Raw genomic sequence first — 11,175 nt, forward strand, 5'->3', positions numbered from 1 at the left:
TGTAGTGTTACACCATCGCCGATACACACATGTCCGATCCTCGATTTGCTCGCCTCAAGTCAGACCCGCGCTTTCGCAAACCCAGACGAGCAAAGAACAAGGTTGTTGTTGACTCGAGGTTCAAGTCTTTACTTGGTGAAGAGGATGATGGTAATGGGAACAAAGCCACCCGTGCGTACATTCAGTATCTGGCACCCGCTGTGTAGTATTGCTTATTCTATTTAATTCATAGAAAAGGCGCGGGTAGATAAATATGGCCGTAAAATATCCAAGTCAAAAGACAAGGACAATCTGCGCCGTTTCTACCGTCTAGACGAGGGTGAGGAAAGTAGCTCCAAACCACCAGCGCCTGCTATCGACTATGCCCGAGGTGAGGTCCTCATGGAGAGTTCTAGTGAAGAGGAAGCCTCTGGAGAATCGGATGAGTCGGATACGGAAGAGGTTGCTATTGGCCGACAGGTTTCGCAGCCAAGTACAAGCAAAGGCAAAAAGGCCAACGAATTACTCGATATCGACCTGGATGAATCCACCTTTGCTGATTTGGATGCACAGGCCAAAGCATACACATCTAATACTCAAGAAGACGAGGGTGATGAAGAGACGGCTGAGCCCACAACCAGGCTTGCAGCGGTTAATTTGGATTGGGACCATGTCACAGCCGCACACCTGTTCCGCGTTACTACCTCTGTGCTGCCAGCTGGAGGCAAGTCAAAGGTCTTGCGAGTGGCGGTATACCCCAGTGATTTCGGGAAAGAAAGGATGGAGAAAGAGGAGCGCGAAGGTCCGCCTAAAGAACTCTTCAAAAAGGGTCGGGGTGCACGTGCAGATGAAGTGGATTCGGACGAGGAGGTCAACGCGGAAACTATCTTCACTGCACAGAATGGAGAAGACGATTATGATGACGACGCGCTACGACAGTATCAGCTGGATAGATTACGGTGAGTGCATCCAATCATGATATTACAATATCCTGCTAATGTACACACACCAGATACTACTATGCGATTATTACATGTGACTCCCCGTCCACCGCATCGCACATCTATAATGAATTACATGGAACAGAGCTGGAGCGCTCGGCCAACATTTTCGACTTTAGTTACGTTCCAGAGGATATGGAGTTTACGCAAGAATCCCGGTGGGTTATATTGATAGATTAATCCGAAATGCACTCCACCTAATGATTCTACCTAGAGACGAATGCACTTCTGAAGCTCAAGCGTCCACGAAAGGAATGGACTTCGTCACTGACGTAGGTACATTAGCTTCATCAATAAGCTCGAAGATCTCACCCACCAATTCTAGGCTTTACGGCATTCTAAAGTCAAGCTAACTTGGGATGACGACGATCCTGAAAGGAACAAAATCACTCGGAGACGGATGACAAGAAAAGAAGTTGAGGAGGAAGATTTCCGCGCTTTGTTGGCATCCAGCAGCGAAGATGACGACGAAAACGAAACCCCCTTGGAGGGCAAGCGTCAAGACCGTGAAACATTGCGAGGCCTGCTGCTTGGTGGAGACAACGACGATCTTCCAGAAGGATGGGGTGACGATGGAGGAAATAATAAGTCTGGGGACCTCGAAATCACGTTTATGCCGGCACTGAGCTCCAAGGCGCCGATCGATGAAGAGGAAGAAACAACCCTCGATCGATACAAGCGCAAGCAAAAGGAGAAAAGGCAGCAGAAGAAATCCAAACGCGACGCCGATCCCACACTCGCCAAGGACGATGGAGAGTCTGGAGACGACTTCTTTGGTAATGATGGCGAGGACGAAGTTGTGCCTCCACCTGCAAAACCAGGAAACAAGCCCAAGGGCTCCAACCTCTCTGATTCGACCCAGGAAGATCGTAAGGTGTCGAATGATGCCGAGTTGGAGCTGTTACTCGCACCAGATCCGAATACGGCCGCCGACATCGAACCAAAACATTTTGATATGCGCGCAGTTATCAAAGCCGAGAAAGCAAGTCGGTCGGGGAAGAAATCGCGCCGAAGGGACAAAAAGGGAGTGAATATGAATGAGGCGGAGGATGGGCGGGACTTCCATATTGATGTCAAGGACGAACGGTTTGCTGCACTTCACGAGGATCACGCATTTGCTATCGACCCGTCTAACCCACAGTGAGTTTCGGCATGTTGACACCTTGGCAAAACTCTGACCCCTATTTCTACAGCTTCCAAAATACGAAAGCGATGAAGGCACTTCTTGATGAGCGAGCAAAGAGACAGCGAGAGCAGCAATCCAAGGAAGAGGCTCAAGCACGAGAAAAGATCAAGGCCGTTCGGGAGAATGATTCAGACGACCGAAGTCTGAAAAGTATTGTTGAGAGTGTGAAGCGAAAAAGTAGCATCGCTCGGCCGGGTATTGGCAAGCGACAGAAATTGTGATTCGAGTAGTACTGGACAAAAGAATAGCCGCAGAGTGGAGCTTGCTGTAGTAGTAACGTGTTGCCTATATCAGGCGTCTCATTAAGAAGCACGATTGATCGGAGTCGTCCAGATCGAGATACTATGACACGTGTGGCGGTGGAACAGGGGTGTGTTTGCCTCCCTTTTGCGTCCCTCCCAATCCCAGAGCTCATCCTTACACGTGCTATTCCGTTTGTAAGACCGAAGCTAGGAGCAAAGCCAGACTCACATAGCCATAGCCGAGTACAACCAGATTACGTTTTTTACTCTGCCCTAGCCAAGGGTCCTAATACAGTTATTCTTCCGCGCTATCTCCTACTCTTGTCGATCAAGGCGTAATAGTGGCTCTTTCCTTGACACAACTGCGTCATAATCGGTCTGGGCTATCAATGACGCATAGAATTCTCGCATGTTAAAAACGCTTCGTGGCCCATAGGCCTCTTCTCTATCCTTTGAGCGTAATCTCCTTCACGTACTGTATCTTCAGTACTCACCATGAAGACAGACTCCAAATCGCTTTTTGGCAACTTGCGCGGCGACCTCCACGCTGCTGCCCTCGAATTTGTGGGGACGGTATGTCTTCGTTTCTTCATCTAATTTAGTTATTTATTGTTGGCCTACAGATTCTTTTCCTGTTACTCGGCCTCGGTGGCATCCAAGCCGCCGCGTACTCTAACCAGGCATCTGTTGCGGCTGCTGCCAATAACCCTGAAGGTGATGGAGCTCAGTCTATTAACAGGGTCGCCTCTATAGAGCAACTACTGTATATCTCAGTCTCTATGGGGCTATCGTTGCTCGTGTCTGTTTGGTTCTTCTATCGGTGAGTAGCAGATACACATTGTCTATGCATCAGCTAATAATCAAGCCAGCGTTACTGGTGGCGTCTTTAATCCCGCCGTTGCTACCTCTCTGCTCTTGATTGGTGCCATTGGGCCTGTTCGCTGGGTACTCTACTGTCTTGCACAATTGATTGGAGGTATTGTGGCATCTGCCCTCCTCCTTGCACTACTACCTGGAGAACTTGTCGTCACGTATGTCACGACCCAACATATTTACTCATCGCTTACAAGATTTCAATAGGCCCTCTCCTGCTCAAGGAGTCAATGCTGCTCAAGCTGTTTTTATTGAAGCCTTCCTTACATCCGCAGTGAGTGGTCACACATAATACATAAAGTCATAATACTGATTACCCATCTCAGCTTGTTCTTGCCGTGCTAATGCTAGCTGCTGAAAAGCATAGAAGTACTCCGTTCGCTCCTGTTGGTAATTTTATATTCGACCGCGTATATCAGTCTAATTCATTTTACAGATTGGTATCGGCCTTACTCTCTTTGCATGCCACCTCTGGGGGGTTGTATACACAGGTGCCGCGATGAACACCGCTCGTGCCTTTGGCCCAGCGGTCGTTAGCGGTTTTGACAAGGACCATTGGGTGGTATGTTATATGACCTCATGCTACGAATGAACGTTGATTTGAGATCTAGTACTGGCTTGGTCCTTTTATTGGTAGCCTTATGGCGACACTGTTCTACGGTTTCCTGAAACACATCAAGTACTGGAAGCTCAACCCAGACCAGGATGTCGCTGACCCCAAGATGTCACCCCCTGATCCTTTGGGAAACATGCTTTCAAGATCCCGCACGGACGATGATACCAACGTCGCACCTGCGAATACCAACGGATATGCTATGAACGGAACCAACGGTCACGCCGTGAACGGGGTGAATGGCAATCATAAGAACAAAGAGCAACATATAGTCTAAGAAAAATCCTGGATTTCAAGGATGTTCCATTGGCTTGACGAACATTCGATCTGAACGCTGTCTTGGTTGTTGTATTATTAGCACTGATGTTCATTCCGATTTCATTTTTCATTTTCCCGTTATAATCTCAATTAATCGCATCCACTTTTGCATTTGTTTAGTCGACGTTTCGCAGATTATCTCACGTAAGACACCATAGAAGTTTGCAGTAAATTGAACAAAATGCATGGATAGACATAAGAACACGAGCATACAGGATGCAAGTAATGTACAAATACCGTTTACCGGTAACTGTAGAACTGGTTTGAGTTGAATTACATACACGCACCAATGAAGCACATACCTCTTTTGCCTGCGAGCACGAGCACCCTGTCCACCAAACTTCTTGGGCTCCGCCCGCCTGGGGTCTGCAATTAACAGCGTCCTGTCATAGGTAACCAGTTGCTTCTTGAGCTCCAACGCGCTCGCGGCATCGTGGTACTTGGCATAGTACGCAACAACCGCCTTGGCGATCGCCTGGCGGATAGCATAGACTTGAGAGGTGTGTCCACCACCCTTGACACGGACTCGGATATCAACAGTCTGGAACTTGTCCTCGCCGACTACGAGTACAGGCTCGTAAACCTTGTAGCGCAGAATCTCGGGCTGAACAAGTTCGATGGGCGAACCGTTGATACGGAGGAGACCACGACCTTCACGCGCATGGGCGACCGCAGTGGCGGTCTGTTTGAGAGTCAATGAGCTGGGAAACACGCATAGATTGCACAAGTGACACACCTTCTTCTTTCCGAAAGTCTGAACGGCCTGTTTGCTCATTTTGTTTATTGTGCGCCGTGTGTCTTGCGGCGGCTATCGAGCTGGAATAATGTAAGTGATTGTCCAAAATTATCCATCCAAATGCCATTCGATCCATTCAACAGGCCTTGATCCATTCCAGCAATTCCACCCGAAAAAGAGCTCCGGCTCACATAGAACACCCATGATATAAGTCCAGAAATTGAACTAGCAGCAATACTCACTGGCTTGGGGCTCGGGAACGTCGTTGATGGACTGTTCGTTGACGATCAAATTGCATCCGAGATTCCGTGTTGTAAGATGTTTGGACAAAGTAATAGTTACATTAAGCGCCAGACATTACATTCGACTTAGATTCTGTTCGTACACGAATGAATGACCAGTCTGGCGGTTGGAGCTAACTTTTCCAGTATTACCATGATGTTTAGTTACCCATGGCTCACAGTAGCAATATAACATGTCTCAGATCTTAGGGCTCAATCAAGCCATAGTTCTCCCCGCCTACTGTATACTTTATTATTCTTTAATAATGCGACCGCAGATAATATATGCCGCTCGAGATCAATAGCCACCTGAAGTGTTTGGGAGATTCTAATATTCACTATAACATTCTCAACTAAATAACATGATCTTTAACCAAAACCCTAATTCGTGCAGTGGACTGGGTTCTTAACCGCATATACTTCACTCGTTTAATTTTCCGTTTATGATTGTTTACCTTTCACAAGTATTTTACACAGGCTCACCGAAAATACGGATGTGAGTGGATAAATTCTAAGTCTAGTCGATGAGCCCACGCTCCCCGCACTGACCGCCTCCTTCTCCGAGGTCGTTTTTGGAACGTTTCTCCGCCTCTCTCTACAGAAAGTCTACTAATAGGTTGGACGTTTTGCGACGAAGCCTGCGGGGTCGCAAAACAGCGACTTAGCCGGAGCATGTAGCGAGTCACGTGACGACCACTTCATGTCGTGTCGACTTGCGTCCGCCTCCTCCACCATCCGGCCTCGTACACACCGAGTGTCGCGGCACGCCTCCGCATGTCGTTTTATCCCACCTACCATCCCATAGGTTACGAGAGCTGGTTTGGGCCGCCCACCCACGAGCCAGACTCGCGGTCGGGCGCCCCCGGTCCACCCTCGCTGCTTCGCAGCCGCGGGGGTTCCCAACCTCACCGGTCTGGGTCTCGTAGCCGACGCGGACGAGCGGGCAGAGGATAAGTGCGTAATTTGGTAAGCGTCTAGCGACTATCCGATTAAATCAGGCTCCTTTCTCCAGCTTTCTGCTCTTTCTTCATCTCGGCCCTACTCATGTACACTGTGTTCCCCAAGGTGCGGATTATCCGCACCCTGGGGTCTGGATTTTCATCTCCGAGACACGTGACCTGCGGGCCAAAGTATAGTCAGGGTGCGGATTATCCGCACCTTGTGGGTTCACGGTGCGTAACTTGGCTTCAATACTACCACATAGCCATTGTGCAGGATTCTGAAATAGTTACTGAGCTTGGAGAAATCTACGACCACCAGCCTCGATTGACCCAACTGCATACTTAGATCCTTACCCTTGGATATATATAGTCAATCAGCTAGTCATCACTGACGGTACTAGTACTAGTGATATCTGCATCGTTTTGAAATATCATTCAGGCATCCAGACGCAGTTGTATTTTTGAGTGGTGTTTAGCTTTGCCAAATACATATAGGAATATGGGCATCAGTATACCTATATATAATTACGAACAAATTTTAACGTGGTCTTGAAGTATGATGTCGTCAAGTATATACCGACTGTTTCAAGTACAAATGACATGATTATCTTATCTTGGGTTTGAAAATATGTGGCTGTGCCCTAGAACACAGCCACTGTGTAACTTCTTTGCTTGTTCTCGTCCAAAATGCTCAGGCAAATCCAGGCCTCCTGTAGGGGACTGTTCCGACACAACGTAAGTAACATCCCGGACTACTAATGAACCCTAATCATTCGTATGAAGGATAGGTTGTACCGCAATATACCGCTGTGAGGTACTCCTCTTCGTCCCCGATTCCCAATGAGGATCTTGTACTGGGCGATCAACAGGATATTACTGATCCTGTAATGGAATGGATTCAATCGGAAGGGAATGTTGGGCCCCTGGACATTGACAGTATCGTCGATGTACCTCTACAAGGTTGGTTTGATCATCCAATATCATTTTCGGGATTTAGTAACACCTTGACAGCTCTCCCCATCGAGAAGAAACCTATATACCTCACCATGTCTAGTCTTCTTGGTCGCTCGAAGTCGGAGCCCAGATCATCAACCTTCGCTATCCCCCTTTCCCATGATGTATTCGGCCAGAATCTCCGTCGAGATATCCTGCATGCCTGCGTCGTCTATCATCTGGATGGTCTCCGCCAGGGTACAGCGAGCACCAAGACCCGAGCCGAAGTAAGTGGATCGAACAGGAAAATTCGCCCTCAAAAGGGGACTGGTCGGGCTCGATTGGGCGACATTCGTTCTCCATCCATTCGTGGAGGAGGAACCGCATTTGGTCCCAAACCGCGAGACTTTAAAACACTCCTCCCACGCAAAGTTCGCGAGCTCGGTATGCGTATTGCTTTGAGCGCAAAACTACGAGACGGGCAGCTGGGTGCTGTTTCCACTCTCGAATGGCCTACGCCCAAGACCAAGAGCCTGCGAATTCGGGTCGAAGAGCTGGGATGGACAGATCGCACTCTATTTGTTACGGGAAAGAGTGAGATTCCGGAGGCACTCAATTTAGCCAGCAGGAACATTCCAACACTCTTATGCGAGACGGCCTCCAACGCCACAGTGTATGATGTCCTACGGTGGAAGCGAGTTATTCTTGATATTGAAGCCATCGAGTGGTTCGAGCGGGAGCTTGGTCCCCAACAAAAACACGAGTTGATCGTACCACTAGAATCTAGGGATAGTGCATTAAACTCGCCAACTAGTGAGGCCCCTGCGTCGTAGTGACCTATCTTTATATTGCATCCCAAATGTATGCTAGTTGTAAATCCAAATTAACATTGGGTTATAAAATAGCTCCAAAGTCACATGACTTTCTGACTCACGCGCCGCAGATCGAATAAATCTCCGGCCCCCGATCGCGCCGACTTGAATTGTGCCACCACATCCCACTACCACTCCACCAGCTAAATTCTTCTAGCCGCAATGTCTCAACCCTCTCAGCGCTCTAATGGTGATTCCGGGGAACAAGAAGAGGATATGATGGCCGGTCCCAAGGTCGTTGAGGCCTTGCAAGTGAGTGATGTGGTACTAATGCGTTTGCTACAAGACATTGACCATATGGTCACAGCAATTTGGTATTTCCGCACAAGACTGCGAGAAACTCAAGGCCGCCGGTCTTTACACGCTTGAAGCGGTGGCTTATACGCCGAAAAAGAACCTTATTGCGATCAAGGGCATTTCCGAGCAGAAAGCCGATCGTATTCTGGCCGAGAGTGAGCTCGATGACCGTTTCGAACCTGTTGGTCAGTTTACTAATAGAATCACCCCAGCCCATAAAATCGTGCCACTCGGTTTTGTGACGGCCACAGAAGTCCATAATTTGCGGTCCGAGCTGGTTTGCATCACTACTGGGTCAACGCAATTAGATACTCTTCTGGGCGGTAAGCCGTATCCATCAATGTTTTCTTCTCGGTTCTTACGGTTGCGCCTCAGGCGGGATTGAGACAGGATCAATCACAGAATTGTTTGGCGAATTCAGAACAGGTAAATCCCAATTATGCCATACGCTTGCTGTGACCTGTCAGGTAAATCGCTGCGATAATCATGTTCTACTTCGCCTCTAATATTTTATAACGCAGCTACCTTCCAATATGGGCGGTGGAGAAGGCAAATGCATGTACATTGACACCGAGGGCGGGTTCCGTCCTGTTCGACTGCTGCAGGTAGCCGAGCGTCTCGGTCTAGACGGAGAAGAAGTCTTGCAAAACGTCGCCTATGCTCGAGCGTACAACGCTGATCATCAGAATGCACTCCTCGTCCAGGCTAGTGCGCTGATGTCGCAATCTAGGTACGCCTCCAGTTTTTGAGCGTGAATCCATCGCTCACGTGGAGCTTCGGTGCCTGTAGATTCGCGCTTTTGATTGTCGATTCGTGTACCAATCTTTACCGAACTGACTTTTCTGGTCGTGGGGAGCTCTCAGCGCGACAAGCGCATCTGGGAAAATTCTTGCGTGTGTTGCAGCGCCTGGCTGATGAGGTGAGTAATACTCGATTTCCCGAAATTTCTCTTAACATATGAAATCAATCAGTTTGGTATTGCGGTTGTGATCACCAATCAAGTCATGTCATCTCCTGACGCTGCGGCTGGACCATATGCTGGAGGTGTCAAACCCATTGGAGGGAATATCATTGCGCATGCTTCTACTACCCGGTAAGTTCTCAGTTGTGATGGAATTGATCACGTTTGACATTCTGGTAGACTCCAGCTCAAGAAAGGAAGAGGCAATACGCGCATATGTAAAATCTACGATTCTCCTTGTCTGCCAGAGAGCGAGGCTCAGTTTGCAATTCATTCATATGGTATTGGCGATCCTGAAGAAGAGTAGTACGCTCACACGGTGCGGGTGGCTTTGTTATGCATGTGTATTCTTTTCCATTCTACAGTATTTAAATTATAATCCAGTGTTTTACAAGTTTTTAAACAAGGAGAATTTAGAACTCATGTAAGAAGACGAGTGATGATATTAGCCTTTGTATGGCTAATGCGATCATGGATGTCCTGAATATCCGCTTCGCTAACATTCGATATATCGGCCATGAGGTACGCAACATCTGCCTTGGAATCTGAATATTGCTTCTCGACGTTATGGTCCATAAGAATCTCGTTGAGTTGCCGAAGCACACCAGGTTGATTCTGATGTACATAGCACACGCGAATAAAATCTTGCTCCGCGGTGATGGCGCGCAAGTCCACTTCTGGGAAGTTGACAGCACCCAGAGTTGCGCCATATGATAGATACCTGGCGAGTGCGCTTGAGACCTCGAATCCGATCATGCGCTGAGCCTCTTCGGTACTTCCACCAATATGGGGTGTGAGAATGACATTGGGGAGTGCGCGGAGGCGAGATGCCCACGGGTTGAGCTGGTCGTCAAACGGTTGACCATTTCCTCCCGGTTCGGCGGGGTAAACGTCGATGGCTGCACCAGCGATTTTCTTGGACTCGAGCGCTTCGATGAGTGCAGGAATATCAACAACCTTGCCGCGCGCATTATTGATCAAATAGGCGCCACGACGCATCCATCCGAGCTCCTTGGTGCTAATCATTCCCGTCGTCTCTTGGAGTTCGGGCACATGCAGCGTGACAAAGTCGGACTGAGACAACAAGGTCTCGAGATCCGGGACCTGTGTGGCCGACCCGAGCGGCATGAGGTTCAAGACGTCGTAGTAGACCACACGCATACCAAACGCCTCGGCGAGGACCGACAACTGCGAGCCAATGTGCCCGTACCCGACGATTCCGAGCGTCTTGCCACGGATTTCCCAGCACCCGGCCGAGAGCTTGTTCCATATTCCGGAACGCATTTCGTATGCTCGTTCAAATAGTTGGCGGGAGAGCGCAATAATTTCGGCAATGACGAGCTCGGCGACGGAGCGCGAGTTGGAGAACGGAGAGTTGAAGACGGGGATACCGGCTCGTGCGGCGGTGTCGAGGTCGACTTGGTTAGTACCGATGCAGAAGCAACCGATGACTAGGAGCTATATATGCGAATGTGGTGATCAGTTTCTCAAGTCGACTTGTGCATCGGTCGGGGGGGGGGTGCTCACTTTGGTAGCAGCCTTCAAGACACGGGCTGTGATTTTGGTCTTGGAGCGAATGCCAATGGCGTGGTATTTTCCGATTGAATCGACGAGTTCAGCCTCGGAGAAAGCCTTTTTGTGAAAGTCGACCTGAAATCCGAGGTCGGTGAATGCGCGGACGGCGTCCTGGCTGATGTTCTCGAGCAGCAAGAGACGAAGTTCTTCGGTAGCAAAGGGCTTAAGGACCTTTGGCCTTACACCAAAGGCAGGCCCAGCAGAGGGATTGAACGTCGGCGAGGACTGGCGAGGGCTGGTGCCGTAGTCGGTAGCACGGTGAACGAACGGAGGAGAGGTCGACACCGCATGGTCATCGAACGTATCTTGTGCTTGGCGGGGGATAGCAATGGGAGTCGACATGATGGTCGCAGAGAGAACAAGTTTG

General features: G+C 49.1%; 6 protein-coding genes across 6 annotated transcripts; 4 read left to right on the forward strand and 2 right to left on the reverse strand.

The window, feature by feature from the left end:
* Nucleotides 1-29: 29 nt before the first annotated feature.
* On the forward strand, nucleotides 30-2,387 carry RhiXN_00343 (pre-rRNA-processing protein ESF1; the record flags this gene model as incomplete). The annotated part of the gene is made up of 6 exons (XM_043320162.1): nucleotides 30-171; nucleotides 233-938; nucleotides 992-1,138; nucleotides 1,195-1,252; nucleotides 1,306-2,120; nucleotides 2,174-2,387. 6 exons carry the CDS (start codon nucleotides 30-32, stop codon nucleotides 2,385-2,387), a joined length of 2,082 nt encoding a protein of 693 aa, XP_043179174.1.
* A 516-nt stretch (nucleotides 2,388-2,903) lies between these two features.
* On the forward strand, nucleotides 2,904-4,171 carry RhiXN_00344 (aquaporin, Major intrinsic protein family; the record flags this gene model as incomplete). Its single annotated transcript, XM_043320163.1, has 7 exons — nucleotides 2,904-2,981; nucleotides 3,032-3,228; nucleotides 3,278-3,439; nucleotides 3,489-3,555; nucleotides 3,608-3,667; nucleotides 3,718-3,843; nucleotides 3,893-4,171. The coding sequence occupies 7 exons, from the start codon at nucleotides 2,904-2,906 to the stop codon at nucleotides 4,169-4,171; spliced, it is 969 nt and encodes a 322-aa protein (XP_043179175.1).
* Nucleotides 4,172-4,452: 281 nt separating this feature from the next.
* Nucleotides 4,453-4,987, reverse strand: RhiXN_00345 (ribosomal protein S9/S16; the record flags this gene model as incomplete). The annotated part of the gene is made up of 3 exons (XM_043320164.1): nucleotides 4,453-4,462; nucleotides 4,515-4,894; nucleotides 4,949-4,987. 3 exons carry the CDS (start codon nucleotides 4,985-4,987, stop codon nucleotides 4,453-4,455), a joined length of 429 nt encoding a protein of 142 aa, XP_043179176.1.
* Nucleotides 4,988-6,857: 1,870 nt separating this feature from the next.
* Nucleotides 6,858-7,936, forward strand: RhiXN_00346 (ribosomal protein L4/L1 family; the record flags this gene model as incomplete). Its single annotated transcript, XM_043320165.1, has 3 exons — nucleotides 6,858-6,905; nucleotides 6,959-7,130; nucleotides 7,182-7,936. The coding sequence occupies 3 exons, from the start codon at nucleotides 6,858-6,860 to the stop codon at nucleotides 7,934-7,936; spliced, it is 975 nt and encodes a 324-aa protein (XP_043179177.1).
* Nucleotides 7,937-8,137: 201 nt separating this feature from the next.
* On the forward strand, nucleotides 8,138-9,540 carry RhiXN_00347 (DNA repair helicase RHP51; the record flags this gene model as incomplete). The annotated part of the gene is made up of 8 exons (XM_043320166.1): nucleotides 8,138-8,227; nucleotides 8,283-8,457; nucleotides 8,485-8,595; nucleotides 8,648-8,739; nucleotides 8,794-9,002; nucleotides 9,062-9,191; nucleotides 9,244-9,365; nucleotides 9,414-9,540. The coding sequence occupies 8 exons, from the start codon at nucleotides 8,138-8,140 to the stop codon at nucleotides 9,538-9,540; spliced, it is 1,056 nt and encodes a 351-aa protein (XP_043179178.1).
* A 113-nt stretch (nucleotides 9,541-9,653) lies between these two features.
* RhiXN_00348 (D-isomer specific 2-hydroxyacid dehydrogenase, NAD binding domain) lies at nucleotides 9,654-11,150 on the reverse strand (the record flags this gene model as incomplete). The annotated part of the gene is made up of 2 exons (XM_043320167.1): nucleotides 9,654-10,691; nucleotides 10,761-11,150. The coding sequence occupies 2 exons, from the start codon at nucleotides 11,148-11,150 to the stop codon at nucleotides 9,654-9,656; spliced, it is 1,428 nt and encodes a 475-aa protein (XP_043179179.1).
* Between the last annotated feature and the right edge of the window lie 25 nt (nucleotides 11,151-11,175).

Source organism: Rhizoctonia solani, chromosome 4, assembly GCF_016906535.1.
Source record: "Rhizoctonia solani chromosome 4, complete sequence".
NCBI classification, from domain to species: domain Eukaryota; kingdom Fungi; phylum Basidiomycota; class Agaricomycetes; order Cantharellales; family Ceratobasidiaceae; genus Rhizoctonia; species Rhizoctonia solani.